Source organism: Stegostoma tigrinum, chromosome 41 (assembly GCF_030684315.1).
Source record: "Stegostoma tigrinum isolate sSteTig4 chromosome 41, sSteTig4.hap1, whole genome shotgun sequence".
Taxonomy (NCBI): Eukaryota; Metazoa; Chordata; class Chondrichthyes; order Orectolobiformes; family Stegostomatidae; genus Stegostoma; species Stegostoma tigrinum.
The window spans coordinates 1481403-1508856 of NC_081394.1; the positions used below are offsets into that span (position 1 = coordinate 1481403).

At 53.3% G+C, this 27454-nt stretch overlaps 2 protein-coding genes across 2 annotated transcripts in view; both read left to right on the forward strand.

Moving 5' to 3' along the window:
- LOC132206676 (hemicentin-2-like) overlaps positions 1-20319 on the forward strand; it is a gene marked incomplete at its 3' end in the record, with an annotated part of 43590 nt that extends 23271 nt beyond the window's left edge. Inside the window, exons 9-15 of the mRNA XM_059641274.1 lie at positions 1334-1618; positions 2342-2608; positions 7021-7305; positions 7900-8166; positions 12923-13207; positions 13931-14197; positions 20186-20319. Coding sequence (XP_059497257.1) covers positions 1334-1618; positions 2342-2608; positions 7021-7305; positions 7900-8166; positions 12923-13207; positions 13931-14197; positions 20186-20319 — 1790 coding nt within the window. The remainder of the gene's footprint in view (positions 1-1333; positions 1619-2341; positions 2609-7020; positions 7306-7899; positions 8167-12922; positions 13208-13930; positions 14198-20185) is intronic.
- A 1517-nt stretch (positions 20320-21836) lies between these two features.
- The window catches only part of LOC125448445 (hemicentin-1-like), a 126498-nt gene continuing 120880 nt past the window's right edge, over positions 21837-27454 (forward strand). The window contains exons 1-3 of the mRNA XM_059641275.1: positions 21837-21987; positions 25425-25709; positions 26433-26699. Of these exons, the coding sequence (XP_059497258.1) occupies positions 21837-21987; positions 25425-25709; positions 26433-26699 (703 nt within the window). The remainder of the gene's footprint in view (positions 21988-25424; positions 25710-26432; positions 26700-27454) is intronic.

Genomic DNA, 27454 nt, shown 5'->3' on the forward strand with positions numbered 1-27454 from the left:
ATACACTTGAGTTCAGAAGGGTGAGAGACGATCTGATTGAGACGTACCACATTATTAAGGGATTCGTCACTCTGGAGGCAAGAAGTGTGTTTCCACTGATGGATGAGTCCGGAAACAAACGACACAGTTTAAAAATAAGGGGTAGGCCATTTAGAACAGAGTTGAGGAAAATCTTTTTCACCCAGAGAGTGGTGGATGTATGGAATGCTCTGGCCCAGACGGCAGTGGAGGCCAACTCTCTGGATACTTTCAAGCAAGAGATGGATAGAGCTCTTAAAGATAGTGGAATCAAGGGTTATGGGGATCAGGCAGGAACAGGATACTGATTGTGGATGATCAGTCATGATCATAAGGAATGATGGTGCTGGCTAGCAGGCCGAATGGCCTACTCCTGCACCGATTGTCTACTGTCACTGTGCACAGTTCCAGTCTCTGTATCCCTCAGTTAGACCCACACTCGGAGCACTGTGTACACTTCCAGTCTCGGTATCCCTCAGTTAGACCCACACTCGGAGCACCGTGCACAGTTCCAGTCTCTGTATCCCTCAGTTAGACCCACACTCGGAGCACTGTGTACACTTCCAGTCTCGGTATCCCTCAGTTAGACCCACACTCGGAGCACCGTGCACAGTTCCAGTCTCCGTATCCCTCAGTTAGACACACACTCGGAGCACCGTGCACAGTTCCAGTCTCTGTATAACTCAGTTAGACCCTCACTCGGAGCACCGTGCACTGTTCCAGTCTCCGTATCCCTCAGTTTTCCCACACTGGGAGCACCGTGCACAGTTCCAGTCTCTGTATTCCAAGTCTGAACTCAGAACTAGAGAGGTTAGAACTATCGAACGACTGAACAGATTGAGATGATTTTCAGTTGAAAAGATGAGGCTGAGGGGACACCTGGCCAAGGGCTGTAACATTATGAAAGGGGTTTCGATCGGGGAGACGTAGAGAAGATGTTTCCCCTTGTGTCAGGTTGGCGGTGGGTGGGGGGAGGAGGGGATGGGGCGGGACCAGAACGAGGTGCAATCGATAGAAGACATTCCACATAAATCCAACCGGGAATTCCGGAGGAACATCTTCCTCCAGACAGTAGTAGGGAAAGTGGGACTCACTCCCACAGGTTGTGAGGGGAGGAATCGTATTGATCCACTGAAGATGGTGGGAGTGGAGAAAGGCAGACAAGGAGATTGTGGGAGAAGGAGTTGAAGAGGGTGTGACAAGTGGGCTAGCATGCAACAGAGGAGCTGAATGGAAAAGGCAGTTACGATGACACCAACAAAACATTTACTACATCGTCAAAACTAACTGGACCGGTTACAAAATTCTGGTTGAGATGTGCCAAGAGATTTTAAGATTTGGAAGAGTGTGAATGGTGACAGTAAGAGAGACCTAACTGCAGTGAACGAGGGAGATACTGTGAATATTAGCTGTATCAGTCAGAAGAGTGACCCTGCAGTCTCAGGCTACAGCTGGTACAGCCACTCTCAGAACAAGCGAGTCGACGGAAACATCCTGCTGTTTGAAAGCATCAGCAAGCCAGAGAGTGGAGATTATCAGTGCGAGGCAAGAAACAACATTGGGGCAGGGAACTCAGAGACCATTACCATCAGGGTCCAGTGTGAGTACCACGAGTAAACCAGCTCCTGGATTCTTCATCTGATATTTCCAAATCTGCTCAAACCCTGTTTGTACATTAATCATTTGATGGCCAGTAGAGAATAGGGCCAGGCTGTCGGAGGCTCAGTCCTGAGGGGGAGTCAGTGCTGAGGCAGTGGGCACTATCGGAGGCTCAGTGCTGAGGGGGTGTCAATTCTGAGGGAGCGCGCTGCTGTCGGAGGCTCAGTGCTGAGGGAGCGCCGCGCTGTCGGAGGCTCAGTGCTGAGGAGGCGTCAGTGCTGAGGGAGCGGGCACTGTCGGAGGGTCAGTGCTGATGGAGTGGGCACTGTCGGATGATCAGTGCTGAGGGAGCGCCGCACTGTCGAGGTTCAGTGCTGAGGGAGTGCCACACTGTCGGAGGGTCAGTGCTGAGGGAGTGGGCACTGTCGGAGGGTCAGTGCTGAGGGAGTGGGCACTGTCAGAGGGTCAGTGTTGAGGGTGTGGGCACTGTCGGAGGGTCAGTGCTGAGGGAGCGCTGCACTGTCGGAGGGTCAGTGCTGAGGGCGTGGGCACTGTCGGAAGGTCAGTGCTGAGGGAGTGGGCACCGTCGGAGGATCAGTGCTGAGGGAGTGGGCACCATCGGAGGGTCAGTGCTGAGGGAGCAGGCACTGTCGGAGGATCAGTGCTTTGGGAGCGCCGCACTGTCGGAGGTTTCGTGCTGATGGTGTTGGATGTTTAATTCCAGATGCGCCGACCAGTGTCCAAATCACACACCCGCAGATAGTTCGTGCTGGGGATGTGGTGCAGCTCCGCTGTGTATCTGATGGCCATCCGCCTGTACGTTTCTTTCGCTGGCAGAAGGAGTGTCCATCCGACTCGATGTCTCTCTGCCCCGGTCTCTCTCAATGTTCGGTCTCCGCTGCAGTGGAAGATGCTGCTTGTAACTATATCTGTTCTGCGAGGAACTCCGTGGGAGTAAAGGACTCCGATCCTGTACGACTGAATATCCAGTGTGAGTATCGTCAGTGTGAGACACATACTAAAGTACCCTAAACCTTCATGTCCCTCCCTATCTCTGTCGCCTCCTCCAGCCTCTATACCCCCTCCCTATCTCTGTAACCCACTCCAGCCCCTACGCCCCCTCCCTATCTCTGTAACCCCCTCCAGCCCCTACGCCCCTTCCCTATCTCTGTAATCCCCTCCAGCCCCTACACCCGCCTATCTCTGTAACCCCCTCCAGCCTCTACACCCCCTCCCTATCTCTGTAACTCCCTCCAGCCCCTACACCCCCTCCCTATCTCTGTAACTCACTCCAGCCCCTACACAATCTCCCTATCTCTGTAAACCCCTCTAGCCCCTACACCCCCTCACTATCTCTGTAACCCCCTCCAGGCCCTCCCTATCTCTGTAGCCCCCTCCAGCCCCTACACGCCCTCCCAATCTCTGTAGCCCCCTCCAGCCCCTACACACCCTCCCTATCTCTGTAGCCCCCTCTAGGCCCTACACCCCCTCCAGCCCCTACACCCCCTCCCTATCTCTGTAACTCCCTCCAGCCCCTACACCCCCTCCCAATCTCTGTAACTCCCTCCAGCCCCTACACCCACTACCTATCTCTCTAACTCCCTCCAGCCCCTACACCCCCTCTCTATCTCTGTAACCCCCTCCAGCCCCTACACCCCCTCCCTATCTCTGTAGCCCACTCCAGCCCCTGCACCCCCTCCAGCCCCTACACCCCCTCCCTATCTCTGTAGCCCCCTCCAGCCCCTACACACCCTCCCTATCTCTGTAACCCCCTCCAGCCCCTACACCCCCTCCCTATCTCTGTAACTCCCTCCAGCCCCTACACCCACTCCAGCCCCTATCCCCCTCCCTATCTCTGTAACTCCCTCCAGCCCCTACACCCCCTCCCTATCTCTGTAACTCCCTCCAGCCCCTACACACTCTCCCTATCTCTGTAGCCCCCTCCAGCCCCTACACCCCCTCCCTATCTCTGTAACCCCCTCCAGCCCCTCCCTATCTCTGTAGCCCCCTCCAGCCCCTACACGCCCTCCCAATCTCTGTAGCCCCCTCCAGACCCTACACACCCTCCCTATCTCTGTCGCCCCCTCCAGCCCCTCCCTATCTCTGTAGCCCCCTCCAGACCCTACACACCCTCCCTATCTCTGCAGCCCCCTCCAGCCCCTCCCTATCTCTCTAGACCCTCCAGCCCCTACACACCTTCCCTATCTCTGTAGCCCCCTCCAGCCCCTCCCTACCTCTGTAGCCCCTTCCAGCCCCTCCCTATCTCTGTACCCCGTCCAGCTCCTAAAACCCTCCCTATCTCTGTAACCGCCTTCTGCTTCTGAACCATGCTCTATCTGTCACCTCCTGCAGCCCCTGCATTCTGTCCCGATCTCTGTAACCACCAAACCCCAGCCCCGACACCAACTCCTTATCTCTGTAGCCTCCTCCAGCCCCATCACCCCTCCCTATCTCTGTAACCTCCTCCTGTTTCTAAACCCTGCTCTATCTCTGTAACCTCCAGCAGCCCCCGCATTCTGTCCCTATCTCTGTAACCTCCTCCAGCCCCTGCATTCTGTCCCTACCTCTCGAACCTCCTGCAGCCCCTACACTACCTCCTTATTTCTGTAACTTCCTTCAGCCCGTACGCCCCTCCCTATCTCTGTAACCTCCTCCAACCCCAACACCCCTCCCTTTCTCTCCAATCTGGTTTCGCGAGTATGGCCTGGTTCACTTGCTCCGGCATTGCGGACCATGCTTTCAGCTTCCTGGGGCCTTGAGCTCAAGATTTTGCTCCCTTTCTGCCTCTAACTCTCTCTCTCTCTCCCTCTCTCTATGCTCCAAAATATTCCTTCAAAGCCGCACTCTTCTCATGACATCTTGATCACTTGTTGCCACTGCTCCTTGTTGATGCAAGTTAGAGTCAGATTGATATCTTGTCCCTCGCAATCATCATCTGGATCAGCATGTGTGACATAAATGTACTTTATGTGCTGTTGCAAATGTTTTGCTCTTTTCCTGGTTTCATTTCTGATGAGCAATCTTGTAGCTACCTCTGTTCAGCACGGAACTCTCTCAGCTCCCAGGATTCGAAATCCAAACACATTAATGGACAGTGTAAGTAAAGAAGGTGTGTGATGTGCAGAACATATCACCTCAGTTGCTCACCTGGAACAGTGCACACAGTTCCATTCTCCATGTCCCTCAGTTAGACCCACCCTTTGATCACTGAACACAGTTTCAGTTTCCGTCTCTCTCAGTGAGACCTACACTTGGAGCACGGTGCCCAGTTCCAGTCTCCATAACCCTCAGTCAGACCCACACTCAGAGCACTGTGCACTGTTCCAGTCTCCGTATCCCTCTGTTAGACCCACACTCGAACACAGTGCACAGTTCCAGTCTCCGTATCCCTCAGTTAGACCCACACTCGGAGCACCGTGCACAGTTCCAGTCTCCGTATCCCTCAGTTAGACCCACATTCGGAGCCCAGTGCACAGTTCCAGTCTCTGTATCCACAGTTCCACCCACACTCAGAGCATTGTGTATAGTTCCAGTCTCCGTATCCCTCAGTTAGACCCACACTCGGAGCACCGTGCACTGTTCCAGTCTCCGTATCCCTCAGTTAGACCCACACTCGGAGCACCGTGCACAGTTCCAGTCTCTGTATCCCTCAGTTAGACCCACACTCGGAGCACCGTGCACTGTTCCAGTCTCCGTATCCCTCAGTTAGACCCACACTCGGAGCACCGTGCACTGTTCCAGTCTCCGTATCCCTCAGTTAGACCCACATTCGGAGCACTGTGCACAGTTCCAGTCTCCGTATCCCTCAGTTAGACCCACACTCGGAGCACCGTGCACAGTTCCAGTCTCCGTATCCCTCAAATAGACCAACACCTGGAACACCGTGCACAGTTCCAGTCTCTGTATCCCTCGGTTAGACCCACACTCGGAGCACCGTGCACAGTTCTAGTCTCCGTATCCCTCAGTTAGACCCACACTCAGAGCACCGTGCACAGTTCCAGTCCCCCTATCCCTCAGTTAGACCAACACCTGGAACACAGTGCACAGTTCCAGTCTCTGTATCCCATGGTTAGACCCACACTCGGAGCACCGTGCACAGTTCTAGTCTCCGTATCCCTCAGTTAGACCCACACTCAGAGCACCGTGCACAGTTCCGGTCTCCCTATCCCTCAGTTAGACCAACACCTGGAACGCCGTGCACAGTTCCAGTCTCTGTATCCCTCGTTTAGACCCACACTCGGAGCACCGTGCACAGTTCTAGTCTCCGTATCCCTCAGTTAGACCCACACTCGGAGCACCGTGCACAGTTCCAGTCTCCGTATCCCTCAGTTAGACCCACACTCGGAGCACCGTGCACAGTTCCAGTCTCTGTATCCCTCAGTTAGACCCACACTTGAACACAGTGCACAGTTCCAGTCTCCGTATCCCTCAGTTAGACCCACACTCGGAGCACCGTGCACAGTTCCAGTCTCCTTATCCCTCAGTTAGACCCACATTCGGAGCCCGGTTCACAGTTCCAGTCTCTGTATCCACAGTTCCACCCACACTCAGAGCATTGTGTATAGTTCCAGTCTCCGTATCCCTCAGTTAGACCCACACTCAGAGCACTGTGCACAGTTCCAGTCTCTGTATCCCTCGTTTAGACCCACACTCGGAACACAGTGCACAGTTCCAGTCTCTGTATCCCTCAGTTAGACCCACACTTGGAGCACTGTGCACAGTTCCAGTCTCTGTATCCCTCAGTTAGACCCACACTCGGAGCACTGTGTACACTTCCAGTCTCGGTATCCCTCAGTTAGACCCACACTCGGAGCACCGTGCACAGTTCCAGTCTCCGTATCCCTCAGTTAGACACACACTCGGAGCACCGTGCACAGTTCCAGTCTCTGTATAACTCAGGTTATAACAATCGAACGACTGAACAGACTGAGATGATTTTCAGTTGAAAAGATGAGGCTGAGGGGACACCTGACAAAGGCTGTAACATTATGAAAGGGGTTTCGATCGGGGAGACGTAGAGAAGATGTTTCCCCTTGTGTCAGGTTGGCGGTGGGTGGGGGGAGAAGGGGATGGGGCGGGACCAGAACGAGGTGCAATCGATAGAAGACATTCCACATAAATCCAACCGGGAATTCCGGAGGAACATCTTCCTCCAGACAGTAGTAGGGAAAGTAGGACTCACTCCCACAGGTTGTGAGGGGGGGAATCGTATTGATCCACTGAAGATGGTGGGAGTGGAGAAAGGCAGACAAGGAGATTGTGGGAGAAGGAGTTGAAGAGGGTGTGACAAGTGGGCTAGCATGCAACAGAGGGGCTGAATGGAAAAGGCAGTTACGACGACACCAACAAAACATTTACCACATCGTCAAAACTAACTGGACCGGTTACAAAATTCTGGTTGAGATGTGCCAAGAGATTTTAAGATTTGGAAGAGTGTGAATGGTGACAGTAAGAGAGACCTAACTGCAGTGAACGAGGGAGATACTGTGAATATTAGCTGTATCAGTCAGAAGAGTGACCCTGCAGTCTCAGGCTACAGCTGGTACAGCCACTCTCAGAACAAGCGAGTCGACGGAAACATCCTGCTGTTTGAAAGCATCAGCAAGCCAGAGAGTGGAGATTATCAGTGCGAGGCAAGAAACAACTTTGGGGCAGGGAACTCAGAGACCATTACCATCAGGGTCCAGTGTGAGTATCACCAGTAAACCAGCTCCTGGATTCTTCATCTGATGTTTCCAAATCTGCTCAAACCCTGTCTGTACATTAATCATTTGATGGGCAGTACAGAATGAGGGCCAGGCTGTCGGAGGCTCAGTCCTGAGGGGGAGTCAGTGCTGAGGCAGTGGGCACTATCGGAGGCTCAGTGCTGAGGGGGTGTCAATTCTGAGGGAGCGCGCTGCTGTCGGAGGCTCAGTGCTGAGGGAGCGCCGCGCTGTCGGAGGCTCAGTGCTGAGGAGGAGTCAGTGCTGAGGGAGGGGGCACTGTCGAAGGGTCAGTGCTGAGGGAGTGAGCACTGTCGGAGGGTCAGTGCTGAGGGAGCGCCGCACTGAGAGGTTCAGTGCCGAGGGAGTGCCACACGGTCGGAGGGTCAGTGCTGAGGGAGTGGGCACTGTCGGAGGGTCAGTGCTGAGGGAGTGGGCGCTGTCAGAGGGTCAGTGTTGAGGGTGTGGGCACTGTCGGAGTGTCAGTGCTGAGGGAGTGGGCACTGTCGGAGGATCAGTGCTGAGGGAACGCCGCACTGTCCGAGGGTCAGTGCTGATGGTGTTGGATGTTTAATTCCAGATGCGCCGACCAGTGTCCAAATCACACACCCACAGATAGTTCGTGCTGGGGATGTGGTGCAGCTCCGCTGTGTATCTGATGGCCATCCGCCTGCACGTTTCTTTCGCTGGCAGAAGGAGTGTCCATCCGACTCGATGTCTCTCTGCCCCGGTCTCTCTCAATGTTCGGTCTCCGCTGCAGTGGAAGATGCTGCTTGTAACTATATCTGTTCTGCGAGGAACTCCGTGGGAGTAAAGGACTCCGATCCTGTACGAATGAATATCCAGTGTGAGTATCATCAGTGTGAGACACAGTCTAACCTACCCTAAACCTTCATGTCCCTCCCTATCTCTGTCGCCTCCTCCAGCCCCTATACCCCCTCCCTATCTCTGTAACCCCCTCCAGCCCCTACACCCCCTCCCTATATCTGTAACCCCCTCCAGCCCCTACACCCTCTCCCTATCTCTGTAACCCCCTCCGGCACCTACGCCCCCTCCCTATCTCTGTAACCCCCTCCAGCCCCTACACCCCCCTATCTCTGTAACGCCCTCCAGCCCCGACACACTCTCCCTATCTCTGTAACCCCCTCCAGTCCCTACACCCCCTCCCTATCTCTGTAACCCCCTCCAGGCCCTCCCTATCTCTGTAGCCCCCTCCAGCCCCTACACGCCCTCCCAATCTCTGTAGCCCCCTCCAGCCCCTACACACCCTCCCTATCTCTGTCGCCCCCTCCAGCCCCTACACGCCCTCCCAATCTCTGTAGCCCCCTCCAGCCCCTACACACCCTCCCTATCTCTGTCGCCCCCTCCAGCCCCTCCCTATCTCTGTAGCCCCCTCCAGACCCTACACACCCTCCCTATCTCTGTAGCCCCCTCCAGTCCCTCCCTATCTCTCTAGCCCACTCCAGACCCTACACACCCTCCCTATCTCTGTAGCCCCCTCCAGCCCCTCCCTATCTCTGTAGCCCCTTCCAGCCCCTCCCTATCTCTGTACCCCGTCCAGCTCCTAAAACCCTCCCTATCTCTGTAACCGCCTTCTGCTTCTGAACCCTGCTCTATCTGTCACCTCCTGCAGCCCCTGCATTCTGTCCCTATCTCTGTAACCACCAAACCCCAGCCCCGACACCACCTCCTTATCTCTGTAGCCTCCTCCAGCCCCATCACCCCTCCCTATCTCTGTAACCTCCTCCTGTTTCTAAACCCTGCTCTATCTCTGTAACCTCCAGCAGCCCCCGCATTCTGTCCCTATCTCTGTAACCTCCTCCAGCCCCTGCATTCTGTCCCTACCTCTCGAACCTCCTGCAGCCCCTACACTACCTCCCTATTTCTGTAACTTCCTTCAGCCCGTACGCCCCTCCCTATCTCTGTAACCTCCTCCATCCCCAACACCCCTCCCTTTCTCTCCAATCTGGTTTCGCGAGTATGGCCTGGTTCACTTGCTCCGGCATTGCGGACCATGCTTTCAGCTTCCTGGGGCCTTGAGCTTAAGATTTTGCTCCCTTTCTGCCTCTAACTCTCTCTCTCCCTCTCTCTATGCTGCAAAATATTCCTTCAAAGCCGGACTCTTCTCATGACATATTGATCACTTGTTGCCACTGCTCCTTGTTGATGCAAGTTAGAGTCAGATTGATATCTCATCCCTCGTAATCATCGTCTGGATCAGCATGTGTGACATAAATGTACTTTATGTGCTGTTGCAAATGTTTGGCTCTTTTCCTGGTTTCATTTCTGATGAGCAATCTTGTCGCTACCTCTGTTCAGCGCGGAACTCTCTCAGCTCCCAGGATTCGAAATCCAAACACATTAATGGACAGTGTAAGTAAAGAAGGTGTGTGATGTGCAGAACATATCACCTCAGTTGCTCACCTGGAACACTGCACACAGTTCCATTCTCCATGTCCCTCAGTTAGACCCACCCTTTGATCACTGAACACAGTTTCAGTTTCCGTCTCTCTCAGTGAGACCTACACTTGGAGCACGGTGCCCAGTTCCAGTCTCCATAACCCTCAGTCAGACCCACACTGAGAGCACTGTGCACAGTTCCTGTCTCCGTATCCCTCAGTTAGACCCACACTCGGAGCGCCGTGCACGGTTCCAGTCTCCGTATCCCTCAGTTAGACCCACACTCGGAACACCGTGCACAGTTCCAGTCTCCGTATCCCTCAGTTAGACCCACACTCGGAGCACTGTGCACAGTTCCAGTCTCTGTATCCCTCAGTCAGACCCACACTCAGAGCATTGTGTACAGTTCAAGTCTCTGTATCCCTCGTTTAGACCCACACTCGGAACACAGTGCCCAGTTCCAGTCTCCGTATCCCTCAGTTAGACCCACACTTGGAGCACTGTGCACAGTTCAAGTCTCTGTATCCCTCGTTTAGACCCACACTCGGAACACAGTGCCCAGTTCCAGTCTCCGTATCCCTCAGTTAGACCCACACTTGGAGCACTGTGCACAGTTCCAGTCTCTGTATCCCTCAGTTAGACCCACACTCGGAACACCGTGCACAGATCCAGTCTCCCTATCCCTCAGTTAGACCGACACCTGGAACACCGTGCACAGTTCCAGCCTCTGTATCCCTCGGTTAGACCCACACTCGGAGCACCATGCACAGTTCCAGTCTCCCTATCCCTCAGTTAGACCAACACCTGGAACACCGTGCACAGTTCCAGTCTCTGTATCCCTCGGTTAGACCCACACTCGCAGCACCGTGCACAGTTCCAGTCTCCGTATCCCTCGGTTAGACCCACACTCGGAGCATCGTGCACAGTTCCAGGCTCTGTATCCCTCAGTTAGACCCACACTCGGAGCACCGTGCACAGTTCCAGTCTCCGTATCCCTCACTTGGACCCACACTCGGAGCACCGTGCACAGTTCCAGTCTCCCGATCCCTCAGTTAGACCCACACTCGGAGCACTGGATAGCAGGATAGGTCAGCGTCAGCATGCATTTACGAAGGGGAGATTGTACATGACTAACCTTCTGGAATTTTTGGTGGATGTAAATATGAAATGGACAAGGGAAAGCCAGTGGATGTCGTTTTCCTGGACTTTCAGAAAGCCTTCGATAAAGTCCCACATAGGAGATTAGTGAGCAAAATTAGGGCACATGGTATTGAGGGTAAAATACTGACTGGGATTGAAACTTGGCTGGCTGACAGGAAGCAAGGAGTCGTGATAAACGGGTTCCTTATGGAATGGCAGGCGGTGACCAGTCGGGTACCACAATGTTCGGTGCTGGGACTGCAGCTGTTCACAATATACGTGACTGATATAGATGAAGGCATTAAAAGTAATATTAGCAAATTTGCTGATAACACAAAGCTGGGTGGCAGTGTGAAACGTGAGCAGGATGTTATTAGAATACAGGGTGACTTGGACAGGCTGGGTGAGTGGATGGATGCATGGCCGATGGAGTTTAATGTGGATAAATGTGTGGTTATACACTTTGGTGGCAAGAACAGGAAGGCAGATTACTACCTAAATGGAATCAAGTTAGGTAAAGGGGAAGTACAACGAGATCTAGGTGTTCTTGTACATCATTCAATGAAAGTATGCATGCAGGTACAGCAGGCAGTGAAGAAAGCTAATGGCATGCTGGCGTTTATAACAAGAGGAATTGAGTATAGGAGTAAAGAGGTCCTTCTGCAGCTGTACAGGGCCCTGGTGAGACTGCACCTGGAGTATTGTGTACAGTTTAGGTCCCTAAATTAGCAGAAGGACATTCTTGCTCTTGAGGGAGTGCAGTGTAGGTAAACGAGCTCAATTCCCGGAATGGCGGGACTATCATATGTTGAAAGATTGGAGCGACTGGGCTTGTATACACTTGAGTTCAGAAGGATGAGAGACGATCTGATTGAGACGTACCACATTATTAAGGGATTCGTCACTCTGGAGGCAAGAAGTGTGTTTCCACTGATGGATGAGTCCGGAAACAAACGACACAGTTTAAAAATAAGGGGTAGGCCATTTAGAACGGAGTTGAGGAAAATCTTTTTCACCCAGAGAGTGGTGGATGTATGGAATGCTCTGGCCCAGAGGCAGTGGAGGCCAACTCTCTGGATACTTTCAAGCAAGAGATGGATAGAGCTCTTAAAGATAGTGGAATCAGGGGTTATGGGGATCAGGCAGGAACAGGATACTGATTGTGGATGATCAGCCATGATCATAAGGAATGATGGTGCTGGCTAGCAGGCCGAATGGCCTACTCCTGCACCTATTGTCTACTGTCACTGTGCACAGTTCCAGTCTCTGTATCCCTCAGTTTGACCCACACTCGGAGCACTGTGTACACTTCCAGTCTCGGTATCCCTCAGTTAGACCCACACTCGGAGCACCGTGCACAGTTCCAGCCTCCGTATCCCTCAGTTAGACACACACTCGGAGCACCGTGCACAGTTCCAGTCTCTGTATAACTCAGTTAGACCCTCACTCGGAGCACCGTGCACTGTTCCAGTCTCCGTATCCCTCAGTTTTCCCACACTGGGAGCACCGTGCACAGTTCCAGTCTCTGTATTCCAAGTCTGAACTCAGAACTAGAGAGGTTATAACTATCGAACGACTGAACAGACTGAGATGATTTTCAGTTGAAAAGATGAGGCTGAGGGGACACCTGACCAAGGGGTGTAATATTATGAAAGGGGTTTCGATCGGGGAGACGTAGAGAAGATGTTTCCCCTTGTGTCAGGTTGGCGGTGGGTTGGGGGAGGAGGGGATGGGGCGGGACCAGAATGAGGTGCAATCGATAGAAGACATTCCACATAAATCCAACCGGGAATTCCGGAGGAACATCTTCCTCCAGACAGTAGTAGGGAAAGTGGGACTCACTCCCACAGGTTGTGTGAGGAGGAATCGTATTGATCCACTGAAGATGGTGGGAGTGGAGAAAGGCAGACAAGGAGATTGTGGGAGAAGGAGTTGAAGAGGGTGTGACAAGTGGGCTAGCATGCAACAGAGGAGCTGAATGGAAAAGGCAGTTACGATGACACCAACAAAACATTTACTACATCGTCAAAACTAACTGGACCGGTTACAAAATTCTGGTTGAGATGTGCCAAGAGATTTTAAGATTTGGAAGAGTGTGAATGGTGACAGTAAGAGAGACCTAACTGCAGTGAACGAGGGAGATACTGTGAATATTAGCTGTATCAGTCAGAAGAGTGACCCTGCAGTCTCAGGCTACAGCTGGTACAGCCACTCTCAGAACAAGCGAATCGACGGAAACATCCTGCTGTTTGAAAGCATCAGCAAGCCAGAGAGTGGAGATTATCAGTGCGAGGCAAGAAACAACTTTGGGGCAGGGAACTCAGAGACCATTACCATCAGGGTCCAGTGTGAGTACCACGAGTAAACCAGCTCCTGGATTCTTCATCTGATATTTCCAAATCTGCTCAAACCCTGTCTGTACATTAATCATTTGATGGCCAGTAGAGAATAGGGCCAGGCTGTCGGAGGCTCAGTCCTGAGGGGGAGTCAGTGCTGAGGCAGTGGGCACTATCGGAGGCTCAGTGCTGAGGGGGTGTCAATTCTGAGGGAGCGCGCTGCTGTCGGAGGCTCAGTGCTGAGGGAGCGCCGCGCTGTCGGAGGCTCAGTGCTGAGGAGGCGTCAGTGCTGAGGGAGCGGGCACTGTCGGAGGGTCAGTGCTGATGGAGTGGGCACTGTTGGATGATCAGTGCTGAGGGAGCGCCGCACTGTCGAGGTTCAGTGCCGAGGGAGTGCCACACTGTCGGAGGGTCAGTGCTGAGGGAGTGGGCACTGTCGGAGGGTCAGTGCTGAGGGAGTGGGCACTGTCAGAGGGTCAGTGTTGAGGGTGTGGGCACTGTCGGAGGGTCAGTGCTGAGGGAGCGCTGCACTGTCGGAGGGTCAGTGCTGAGGGCGTGGGCACTGTCGGAAGGTCAGTGCTGAGGGAGTGGGCACCGTCGGAGGATCAGTGCTGAGGGAGTGGGCACCATCGGAGGGTCAGTGCTGAGGGAGCAGGCACTGTCGGAGGAACAGTGCTTTGGGAGCGCCGCACTGTCGGAGGGTTCGTGCTGATGGTGTTGGATGTTTAATTCCAGATGCGCCGACCAGTGTCCAAATCACACACCCACAGATAGTTCGTGCTGGGGATGTGGTGCAGCTCCGCTGTGTATCTGATGGCCATCCGCCTGTACGTTTCTTTCGCTGGCAGAAGGAGTGTCCATCCGACTCGATGTCTCTCTGCCCCGGTCTCTCTCAATGTTCGGTCTCCGCTGCAGTGGAAGATGCTGCTTGTAACTATATCTGTTCTGCGAGGAACTCCGTGGGAGTAAAGGACTCCGATCCTGTACGACTGAATATCCAGTGTGAGTATCATCAGTGTGAGACACATACTAAAGTACCCTAAACCTTCATGTCCCTCCCTATCTCTGTCGCCTCCTCCAGCCTCTATACCCCCTCCCTATCTCTGTAACCCACTCCAGCCCCTACGCCCCCTCCCTATCTCTGTAACCCCCTCCAGCCCCTACGCCCCTTCCCTATCTCTGTAATCCCCTCCAGCCTCTACACCCCCCTATCTCTGTAACCCCCTCCAGCCTCTACACCCCCTCCCTATCTCTGTAACTCCCTCCAGCCCCTACACCCCCTCCCTATCTCTGTAACTCACTCCAGCCCCTACACACTCTCCCTATCTCTGTAACCCCCTCTAGCCCCTACACCCCCTCCCTATCTCTGTAACCCCCTCCAGGCCCTCCCTATCTCTGTAGCCCCCTCCAGCCCCTACACGCCCTCCCAATCTCTGTAGCCCCCTCCAGCCCCTACACACCCTCCCTATCTCTGTAGCCCCCTCCAGGCCCTACACCCCCTCCAGCCCCTACACCCCCTCCCTATCTCTGTAACTCCCTCCAGCCCCTACACCCCCTCCCAATCTCTGTAACTCCCTCCAGCCCCTACACCCACTACCTATCTCTCTAACTCCCTCCAGCCCCTACACCCCCTCTCTATCTCTGTAACCCCCTCCAGCCCCAACACCCCCTCCCTATCTCTGTAGCCCACTCCAGCCCCTACACCCCCTCCAGCCCCTACACCCCCTCCCTATCTCTGTAACCCCCTCCAGCCCCTACACACCCTCCCTATCTCTGTAACCCCCTCCAGCCCCTACACCCCCTCCCTATCTCTGTAACTCCCTCCAGCCCCTACACCCACTCCAGCCCCTATCCCCCTCCCTATCTCTGTAACTCCCTCCAGCCCCTACACCCCCTCCCTATCTCTGTAACTCCCTCCAGCCCCTACACACTCTCCCTATCTCTGTAGCCCCCTCCAGCCCCTACACCCCCTCCCTATCTCTGTAACCCCCTCCAGCCCCTCCCTATCTCTGTAGCCCCCTCCAGCCCCTACACGCCCTCCCAATCTCTGTAGCCCCCTCCAGCCCCTACACACCCTCCCTATCTCTGTCGCCCCCTCCAGCCCCTCCCTATCTCTGTAGCCCCCTCCAGACCCTACACACCCTCCCTATCTCTGCAGCCCCCTCCAGCCCCTCCCTATCTCTCTAGACCCTCCAGCCCCTACACACCCTCCCTATCTCTGTAGCCCCCTCCAGCCCCTCCCTACCTCTGTAGCCCCTTCCAGCCCCTCCCTATCTCTGTACCCCGTCCAGCTCCTAAAACCCTCCCTATCTCTGTAACCGCCTTCTGCTTCTGAACCATGCTCTATCTGTCACCTCCTGCAGCCCCTGCATTCTGTCCCGATCTCTGTAACCACCAAACCCCAGCCCCGACACCACCTCCTTATCTCTGTAGCCTCCTCCAGCCCCATCACCCCTCCCTATCTCTGTAACCTCCTCCTGTTTCTAAACCCTGCTCTATCTCTGTAACCTCCAGCAGCCCCCGCATTCTGTCCCTATCTCTGTAACCTCCTCCAGCCCCTGCATTCTGTCCCTACCTCTCTAACCTCCTGCAGCCCCTACACTACCTCCTTATTTCTGTAACTTCCTTCAGCCCGTACGCCCCTCCCTATCTCTGTAACCTCCTCCAACCCCAACACCCCTCCCTTTCTCTCCAATCTGGTTTCGCGAGTATGGCCTGGTTCACTTGCTCCGGCATTGCGGACCATGCTTTCAGCTTCCTGGGGCCTTGAGCTCAAGATTTTGCTCCCTTTCTGCCTCTAACTCTCTCTCTCTCTCCCTCTCTCTATGCTCCAAAATATTCCTTCAAAGCCGCACTCTTCTCATGACATCTTGATCACTTGTTGCCACTGCTCCTTGTTGATGCAAGTTAGAGTCAGATTGATATCTTGTCCCTCGCAATCATCATCTGGATCAGCATGTGTGACATAAATGTACTTTATGTGCTGTTGCAAATGTTTGGCTCTTTTCCTGGTTTCATTTCTGATGAGCAATCTTGTAGCTACCTCTGTTCAGCACGGAACTCTATCAGCTCCCAGGATTCGAAATCCAAACACATTAATGGACAGTGTAAGTAAAGAAGGTGTGTTAATGTGCAGAACATATCACCTCAGTTGCTCACCTGGAACACTGCACACAGTTCCATTCTCCATGTCCCTCAGTTAGACCCACCCTTTGATCACTGAACACAGTTTCAGTTTCCGTCTCTCTCAGTGAGACCTACACTTGGAGCACGGTGCACAGTTCCAGTCTCCATAACCCTCAGTCAGACCCACACTCAGAGCACTGTGCACTGTTCCAGTCTCTGTATCCCTCTGTTAGACCCACACTCGAACACAGTGCACAGTTCCAGTCTCCGTATCCCTCAGTTAGACCCACACTCGGAGCACCGTGCACAGTTCCAGTCTCCGTATCCCTCAGTTAGACCCACATTCGGAGCCCAGTGCACAGTTCCAGTCTCTGTATCCACAGTTCCACCCACACTCAGAGCATTGTGTATAGTTCCAGTCTCCGTATCCCTCAGTTAGACCCACACTCGGAGCACCGTGCACTGTTCCAGTCTCCGTATCCCTCAGTTAGACCCACACTCGGAGCACCGTGCACAGTTCCAGTCTCCGTATCCCTCAGTTACACCCACACTCGGAGCACCGTGCACAGTTCCAGTCTCTGTATCCCTCAGTTAGACCCACACTCGGAGCACCGTGCACTGTTCCAGTCTCCGTATCCCTCAGTTAGACCCACACTCGGAGCACCGTGCACAGATCCAGTCTCCGTATCCCTCAGTTAGACCCACATTCGGAGCACTGTGCACAGTTCCAGTCTCCGTATCCCTCAGTTAGACCCACACTCGGAGCACCGTGCACAGTTCCAGTCTCCGTATCCCTCAAATAGACCAACACCTGGAACACCGTGCACAGTTCCAGTCTCTGTATCCCTCGGTTAGACCCACACTCGGAGCACCGTGCACAGTTCCAGTCCCCCTATCCCTCAGTTAGACCAACACCTGGAACACCGTGCACAGTTCCAGTCTCTGTATCCCTTGGTTAGACCCACACTCGGAGCACCGTGCACAGTTCTGGTCTCCGTATCCCTCAGTTAGACCCACACTCAGAGCACCGTGCACAGTTCCAGTCTCCCTATCCCTCAGTTAGACCAACACCTGGAACGCCGTGCACAGTTCCAGTCTCTGTATCCCTCGTTTGGACCCACACTCGGAGCACCGTGCACAGTTCTAGTCTCCGTATCCCTCAGTTAGACCCACACTCGGAGCACCGTGCACAGTTCCAGTCTCCGTATCCCTCAGTTAGACCCACACTCGGAGCACCGTGCACAGTTCCAGTCTCTGTATCCCTCAGTTAGACCCACACTCGAACACAGTGCACAGTTCCAGTCTCCGTATCCCTCAGTTAGACCCACACTCGGAGCACCGTGCACAGTTCCAGTCTCCGTATCCCTCAGTTAGACCCACATTCGGAGCCCGGTGCACAGTTCCAGTCTCTGTATCCACAGTTCCACCCACACTCAGAGCATTGTGTATAGTTCCAGTCTCCGTATCCCTCAGTTAGACCCACACTCAGAGCACTGTGCACAGTTCCAGTCTCTGTATCCCTCGTTTAGACCCACACTCGGAACACAGTGCACAGTTCCAGTCTCTGTATCCCTCAGTTAGACCCACACTCGGAGCACCGTGCACAGTTCCAGTCTCTGTATCCCTCGTTTAGACCCACACTCGGAACACAGTGCACAGTTCCAGTCTCCGTATCCCTCAGTTAGACCCACACTTGGAGCACTGTGCACAGTTCCAGTCTCTGTATCCCTCAGTTAGACCCACACTCGGAGCACCGTGCACAGTTCCAGTCTCTGTATCCCTCAGTTAGACCCACACACGGAGCATCGTGCACAGTTCCAGTCTCTGTATCCCTCAGTTAGACCCACACTCGGAGCACCGTGCACAGTTCCAGTCTCCGTTTCCCTCACTTGGACCCACACTCGGAGCACCGTGCACAGTTCCAGTCTCTGTATCCCTCAGTTAGACCCACACTCGGAGCACCGTGCACAGTTCCAGTCTCTGTATCCCTCAGTTAGACCCACACACGGAGCACCGTGCACAGTTCCAGTCTCCGTATCCCTCAGTTAGACCCACACTGGGAGCACCGTGCACAGTTCCAGTCTCCGTATCCCTCAGTTAGACCCACACTCGGAGCACTGGATAGCAGGATAGGTCAGCGTCAGCATGCATTTACGAAGGGGAGATTGTACATGACTAATCTTCTGGAATTTTTTGAGGATATAAGTATGAAGATGGACCAGGGAAAGCCAGTGGATGTCGTTTTCCTGGACTTTCAGAAAGCCTTTGAGAAAGTCCCGCATCGGAGATTAGTGAGCAAAATTAGGGCACATGGTATTGAGGGCAATATACTGACTGGGATTGAAACTTGGCTGGCTGACAGGAAGCAAGGAGTCGTGATAAACGGGTTCCTTATGGAATGGCAGGCAGTGACCAGTCGGGTACCACAAGTTTCGGTGCTGGGACCGCAGCTGTTCACAATATACGTGAATGATATAGACGAAGGCTTTGAAAGTAATGTTACCAAATTTGCTGATGACACAGCTGGGTGGCAGTGTGAAAAGTGAGGAGGATGTTATGAGAATACAGGGTGAATTGGACAGGCTGGGTGAGTGGATGGATAGATGGCAGATGCAGTTTAATGTGGATAAATTTCGGTTATACACTTTGGTGGCAAGAACAGGATGTCAGATTACTATCTAAATGGAGTCGTCAGGTAAAGGGGAAGCACAATGAGATCTAGGTGTTCTTGTTCATCAGTCAATGAAAGCAAGCATGCAGGTACAGCTGGCAGTGAAGAAAGCTAATGACAAGCTGGCCTTCATAACAAGAAGAATTGAGTATAGGAGCAAAGAGGTCCCTCTGCAGCTGCACAGGGCCCTGGTGAGACCGCACCTGGAGCATTGTGTACAGTTCTGGTCTCCAAATTTGCGGAAGGACATTCGTGCTATTGTGGGAGTGCAGTGTAGGTTCACGAGCTCAATTCCCGGAATGGCGGGACTATCATATGTGAAAGATTGGAGCGACTGGGCTTGTATACACTTGAGTTTAGAAGGATGAGAGGGGATCTGATTGAGACGTATAAGATTATTAAGGGATTGGACATTCTGGAGGCAGGAAGCATGTTTCCACTGATGGATGAGTCCGGAAACAAACGACACAGTTTTAAAATAAGGGGTAGGCCATTTAGAACAGAGTTGAAGAAAATCTTCTTCACCTACAGAGTGGTGGATATGTGGAATGCTCTGCCCCAGACGGCAGTGGAGGCCAACTCTCTGGATACTTTCAAGCAAGAGATGGGTAGAGCTCTTAAAGATAGTGGAATCAAGGGTTATGGGAATAAGGCAGGAACAGGATACTGATTGTGGATGATCAGCCATGATTATAATGAATGGTGGTGCTGGCAAGGAGGCCGAATGGCCTACTCCTGCACCTATTGTCTATTGTCACTGTGCACAGTTCCAGTCTCTGTATCCCTCAGTTAGACCCACACTCGGAGCGCCATGCACAGTTCCAGTCTCTGTATCCGTCAGTTGGACCCGCACTCGGAGCACTGTGCACAGTTCCAGTCTCTGTATCCGTCAGTTGGACCCACACTCGGAGCACCGTGTACAGTTCCCCGGTTTCGGTACTATGGTATGCAAAGGCGTTACAGAGGAGGAACCACTTGTGATTGAGAAACTTTGGCAGCGCGCAGCTGGGCTGAATGGCCTGTTTCAGGATGTGATTCTTCGGAATCCAGGTGGTCTCTTTCGAAATGATTTCACTGCTCGGGGTTTGCATTTCTGAGGGTGTTTGGGAGAAATCTCCCACATGTTCCACAGCTTTATCTCTCTCTCTCTCTCTCTCTCTCTGGCCTGAATCGCGCTGTAATTGCTCTTGCAGATGCCCCACGAGATGTTACCGTTGTTCACACTGAGCCACAGCGAGAGGTGAAGGATGGAGACCGGGTGTCCTTGAACTGTAACTCCAGGAGTAATCCGGAAGCTGTTTACACCTGGTTTAAGGACAATGTGAACAGAGCAGCTCACAAGGGGACAGGGAAAGTCCTGACCATTCACTCCATCAGCCCAATGGATTCTGGAGATTATTACTGCAAAGCGAAAAACTGGATTGGAGCCTCCACCTCAAACAGCTTCAGGATCGAGGTGCTCTGTGAGTGAGATTCACAGACTGACCTTTTCCCAAATCAATCTCCCCGGGCTCCGTCACCACTCGCTATTTGAGAGAGATCTGTCCAAAACACCACTGACCCCTCCGTCTCTGAGCTCGCACCGAGCCCCTTTCCCCACTCACCCTCCTCTCCCTCCCTCTCCTGCATCGTTCTCAACTCCCGCAACGGCTCGGTTATAAACTTCCCACTCTTCATTTCCAAATCCCTCCATCACCCCCTCCCTGTCTCTGTCACCTCCTCTGTCCCTTGCAACCCCTCCCTCTCTGTGTAACTTTCTCCAGCCCCTGCACCCACTCCTTATTTCTGTAACTTGCTCTAGCCACTACACCCGCTCCTTATCTGTGTAACCTCTTCTTAACCCTACAGCCCCGCTCCCTGTCTCTGTAAGACCCTGAAGCCCTTACACTCCCACCCCATCCCTGTCACACCTCACCCGCCCCACCCCCCCGCACAAGTCCAGCTTCTGAAATTCACTTCATTCCCATCGCTCCAATTTCCAGGGCCGTGCCTTCAGCTGCCTGGGGCCCTGACCTTCGTATTTCCATACCTGTCCGCCTCCTCTCTCTCTCTGTCTGCCTCTGTCTCTCTCCCTCTCTGTCTCGCTCTCTCTCTCCGTCTCTCTTCCTCCTCTCAGATGTTCATTGAACACACTTAAGTGTTCTCCTGATATATTGATCTCCTGCTCACGCTCCCGACTGAAGCAGCTTGAGGTCACATCGCTCTTTCACCCATTTCAATACATCTCTTTCTTAAACAGGCGCTAAGCAAATGCGCAGAGATGATGGGAACTGCAGATGCTGGAGAATTTGTGGTACCAAAGTGTCGAGCTGGATGAACACAGCAGGCCAATCAGCGTCTCAGGACCAGAGAAGCTGACGTTTCGGGCCTGGACCCTTCATCAGACAAAACTGTGCTCAGCGCTCCGAGTGTGGGTCTAACTGAGGAATACGGACACTGGAACTGTGCTCAGTCCTCTGTGCTTTTCTGATGAAGGGTCTCGGCCCGTAACGTCAGCTCTTGTGCTCCGAAGATGCTGCTTGGCCTGCTGTGTTCATCCATCTCCACACTTTGTTATCTAAGCCAATGCATGTTGTGCGTTGTTACCATTATTTATCACATTTCCTGGTTTCATTTCTGACCAGAAATTATAACCGCAACACGACCCACTTGTCTCCTGTGGACCCGGATATGTGAGGGTCTCTGTAATCTTGTAATCACATCTGTCTCTCTCTCTCTCTCTCCACAGACGGCCCAAGAAACGTGGAGGTTTTTTCAGTGGATACAGTGACGGAGAGGACCGAGATCACTCTAACATGTCGCAGTGAAGCCAATCCCAGGCCGAAGAGTTACAGCTGGATCAAAATGTGCAACGGACAGCGGAAAGATCTGGAATGGAATAGCGCTTCAGTTCGGATTGTAACAACCAGAGATGATTCATCTTGTAGCTACATCTGTACAGCGCGGAATTCTGTCAGCTCCGGGGATTCTAAACCCAAACACATTAATATACAGTGTAAGTAAAGAGGGAGTGTGATCAGCAGAAAATATCTCCTCAGCACCACACTGGGAGAACCGTACACAGTTCCAGTCTCCGTATCTCTCAGTTAGACCCACACTCGGAGCACCGTGCACAGTTCCAGTCTCCGTATCCCTCAGTTAGACCCACACTCGGAGCACCGTGCACAGTTCCAGTCTCCGTATCCCTCAGTTAGACCCACACTCGGAACACAGTGCACAGTTCCAGTCTCCGTATCCCTCAGTTAGACCCACACTCGGAGCATCGTGCACAGTTCCAGGCTCTGTATCCCTCAGTTAGACCCACACTCGGAGCACCGTGCATAGTTCCAGTCTCCGTATCCCTCAGTTAGACCCACACTCGGAGCACCGTGCACAGTTCCAGTCTCCGTATCCCTCAGTTAGACCCACACTCGGAGCACCGTGCACAGTTCCAGTCTCTGTATCCCTCAGTTAGACCCACACTCGGAACACAGTGCACAGTTCCAGTCTCCGTATCCCTCAGTTAGACCCACGCTCGGAGCACCGTGCACAGTTCCAGTCTCTGTATCCCTCAGTTAGACCCACGCTCGGAGCACCGTGCACAGTTCCAGTCTCCGTATCCCTCAGTTAGACCCACGCTCGGAGCACCGTGCACAGTTCCAGTCTCTGTATCCCTCAGTTAGACCCACACTCGGAACACCGTGCACTGTTCCAGTCTCTGTATCCCTCAGTTAGACCCACACTCGGAGCACCGTGCACAGTTCCAGTCTCCGTATCCCTCAGTTAGACCCACACTCGGAGCACTGTGCACAGTTCCAGTCTCTGTATCCCTCAGTTAGACCCACACTCGGAGCACTGTGCACAGTTCCAGTCTCTGTATCCCTCAGTTAGACCCACACTCGGAGCACTGTGCACAGTTCCAGTCTCTGTATCCCTCAGTTAGACCCACACACGGAGCATCGTGCACAGTTCCAGTCTCCGTATCCCTCAGTTAGACCCACACTCGGAGCACCGTGCACAGTTCCAGTCTCCGTATCCCTCACTTGGACCCACACTCGGAGCACCGTGCACAGTTCCAGTCTCCGTATCCCTCAGTTAGACCCACACTCGGAGCACCGTGCACAGTTCCAGTCTCTGTATCCCTCACTTGGACCCACACTCGGAGCACCGTGCACAGTTCCAGTCTCCGTATCCCTCAGTTAGACCCACACTCGGAGCACCGTGCACAGTTCCAGTCTCCGTATCCCTCAGTTAGACCCACACTCGGAGCACTGGATAGCAGGATAGGTCAGCGTCAGCATGCATTTACGAAGGGGAGATTGTACATGACTAATCTTCTGGAATTTTTTGTGGATGTAAATATGAAATGGACAAGGGAAAGCCAGTGGATGTCGTTTTCCTGGACTTTCAGAAAGCCTTTGAGAAAGTCCCGCATCGGAGATTAGTGAGCAAAATTAGGGCACATGGTATTGAGGGCAATATACTGACTGGGATTGAAACTTGGCTGGCTGACAGGAAACAAGGAGTCGTGATAAACGGGTCCCTTATGGAATGGCAGGCAGTGACCAGTCGGGTACCACAATGTTCGGTGCTGGGACTGCAGCTGTTCACAATATACATGACTGATATAGATGAAGGCATTAAAAGTAATATTAGCAAATTTGCTGATAACACAAAGCTGGGTGGCAGTGTGAAACGTGAGCAGGATGTTATTAGAATACAGGGTGACTTGGACAGGCTGGGTGAGTGGATGGATGCACGGCCGATGCAGTTTAATGTGGATAAATGTGTGGTTATACACTTTGGTGGCAAGAACAGGAAGGCAGATTACTACCTAAATGGAGTCAAGTTAGGTAAAGGGGAAGTACAACGAGATCTAGGTGTTCTTGTACATCATTCAATGAAAGTATGCATGCAGGTACAGCAGGCAGTGAAGAAAGCTAATGGCATGCTGGCGTTTATAACAAGAGGAATTGAGTTTAGGAGCAAAGAGGTCCTTCTGCAGCTGTACAGGGCCCTGGTAAGACTGCACCTGGAGTATTGTGTACAGTTTAGGTCCCTAAATTAGCAGAAGGACATTCTTGCTCTTGAGGGAGTGCAGTGTAGGTAAACGAGCTCAATTCCCGGAATGGCGGGACTATCATATGTCGAAAGATTGGAGCGACTGGGCTTGTATACACTTGAGTTCAGAAGGATGAGAGACGATCTAATTGAGACGTACCACATTATTAAGGGATTCGTCACTCTGGAGGCAAGAAGTGTGTTTCCACTGATGGATGAGTCCGGAAACAAACGACACAGTTTAAAAATAAGGGGTAGGCCATTTAGAACAGAGTTGAGGAAAATCTTTTTCACCCAGAGAGTGGTGGATGTATGGAATGCTCTGGCCCAGAGGCAGTGGAGGCCAACTCTCTGGATACTTTCAAGCAAGAGATGGATAGAGCTCTTAAAGATAGTGGAATCAATGGTTAGGGGATCAGGCAGGAACAGGATACTGATTGTGGATGATCAGCCATGATCATAAGGAATGATGGTGCTGGCTAGCAGGCCGAATGGCCTACTCCTGCACCTATTGTCTATTGTCACTGTGCACAGTTCCAGTCTCTGTATCCCTCAGTTAGACCCACACTCGGAGCACTGTGTACACTTCCAGTCTCGGTATCCCTCAGTTAGACCCACACTGGGAGCACCGTGCACAGTTCCAGTCTCTGTATCCCTCAGTTAGACCCACACTCGGAGCACCGTGCACAGTTCCAGTCTCCGTATCCCTCAGTTAGACACACACTCGGAGCACCGTGCACAGTTCCAGTCTCTGTATAACTCAGTTAGACCCTCACTCGGAGCACCGTGCACCGTTCCAGTCTCCGTATCCCTCAGTTTTCCCACACTGGGAGCACCGTGCACAGTTCCAGTCTCTGTATTCCAAGTCTGAACTCAGAACTAGAGAGGTTATAACTATCGAACGACTGAACAGATTGAGATGATTTTCAGTTGAAAAGATGAGGCTGAGGGGACACCTGACCAAGGGCTGTAACATTATGAAAGGGGTTTCGATCGGGGAGACGTAGAGAAGATGTTTCCCCTTGTGTCAGGTTGGCGGTGGGTGGGGGGAGGAGGGGATGGGGCGGGACCAGAACGAGGTGCAATCGATAGAAGACATTCCACATAAATCCAACCGGGAATTCCGGAGGAACATCTTCCTCCAGACAGTAGTAGGGAAAGTGGGACTCACTCCCACAGGTTGTGAGGGGAGGAATCGTATTGATCCACTGAAGATGGTGGGAGTGGAGAAAGGCAGACAAGGAGGTTGTGGGAGAAGGAGTTGAAGAGGGTGTGACAAGTGGGCTAGCATGCAACAGAGGAGCTGAATGGAAAAGGCAGTTACGATGACACCAACAAAACATTTACTACATCGTCAAAACTAACTGGACCGGTTACAAAATTCTGGTTCAGATGTGCCAAGAGATTTTAAGATTTGGAAGAGTGTGAATGGTGACAGTAAGAGAGACCTAACTGCAGTGAACGAGGGAGATACTGTGAATATTAGCTGTATCAGTCAGAAGAGTGACCCTGCAGTCTCAGGCTACAGCTGGTACAGCCACTCTCAGAACAAGCGAGTCGACGGAAACATCCTGCTGTTTGAAAGCATCAGCAAGCCAGAGAGTGGAGATTATCAGTGCGAGGCAAGAAACAACATTGGGGCAGGGAACTCAGAGACCATTACCATCAGGGTCCAGTGTGAGTACCACCAGTAAACCAGCTCCTGGATTCTTCATCTGATATTTCCAAATCTGCTCAAACCCTGTCTGTACATTAATCATTTGATGGCCAGTAGAGAATAGGGCCAGGCTGTCGGAGGCTCAGTCCTGAGGGGGAGTCAGTGCTGAGGCAGTGGGCACTATCGGAGGCTCAGTGCTGAGGGGGTGTCAATTCTGAGGGAGCGCGCTGCTGTCGGAGGCTCAGTGCTGAGGGAGCGCCGCGCTGTCGGAGGCTCAGTGCTGAGGAGGAGTCAGTGCTGAGGGAGCGGGCACTGTCGGAGGGTCAGTGCTGAGGGAGTGAGCACTGTCGGAGGGTCAGTGCTGAGGGAGCGCCGCACTGTCGAGGTTCAGTGCCGAGGGAGTGCCACACTGTCGGAGGGTCAGTGCTGAGGGAGTGGGCACTGTCGGAGGGTCAGTGCTGAGGGAGTGGGCACTGTCAGAGGGTCAGTGTTGAGGGTGTGGGCACTGTCGGAGGGTCAGTGCTGAGGGAGCGCCGCACTGTCGGAGGGTCAGTGCTGAGGGCGTGGGCACTGTTGGAAGGTCAGTGGTGAGGGAGTGGGCACCGTCGAAGGATCAGCGCTGTGGGAGTGGGCACTGTCGGAGGGTCAGTGCTGAGGGAGCAGGCACTGTCGGAGGATCAGTGCTGTGGGAGCGCCGCACTGTCGGAGGGTCAGTGCTGATGGTGTTGGATGTTTAATTCCAGATGCGCCGACCAGTGTCCAAATCACACACCCACAGATAGTTCGTGCTGGGGATGTGGTGCAGCTCCGCTGTGTATCTGATGGCCATCCGCCTGTACGTTTCTTTCGCTGGCAGAAGGAGTGTCCATCCGACTCGATGTCTCTCTGCCCCGGTCTCTCTCAATGTTCGGTCTCCGCTGCAGTGGAAGATGCTGCTTGTAACTATATCTGTTCTGCGAGGAACTCCGTGGGAGTAAAGGACTCCGATCCTGTACGACTGAATATCCAGTGTGAGTATCATCAGTGTGAGACACATACTAACCTACCCTAAACCTTCATGGCCCTCCCTATCTTTGTCGCCTCCTCCAGCCTCTATACCCCCTCCCTATTTCTGTAACCCACTCCAGCATCTACACACCCTCCCTATATCTGTAACCCCCTCCAGCCCCTACGCCCCCTCCCTATCTCTGTAACCCCCTCCAGCCCCTACGCCCCCTCCCTATCTCTGTAACCCCTCCAGCCACTACACCCCCTATCTCTGTAACCCCCTCCAGCCTCTACACCCCCTCCCTATCTCTGTAACTCCCTCCAGCCCCTACAACCCCTCCCTATCTCTGTAACTCACTGCAGCCCCTACACACTCTCCCTATCTCTGCAACCCCCTCTAGCCCCTACACCCCCTCCCTATCTCTGTAACCCCCTCCAGGCCCTCCCTATCTCTGTAGCCCCCTCCAGCCCCTACACGCCCTCCCAATCTCTGTAGCCCCCTCCAGCCCCTACACACCCTCCCTATCTCTGTAGCCCCCTCCAGCCCCTACACCCCCTCCAGCCCCTACACCCCCTCCCTATCTCTGTAACTCCCTTTCAGCCCCTACACCCCCTCCCAATCTCTGTAACTCCCTCCAGCCCCTACACCCACTACCTATCTCTCTAACTCCCTCCAGCCCCTACACCCCCTCCCTATCTCTGTAACCCCCTCCAGCCCCTACACCCCCTCCCTATCTCTGTAGCCCCCTCCAGCCCCTACACCCCCTCCAGCCCCTAC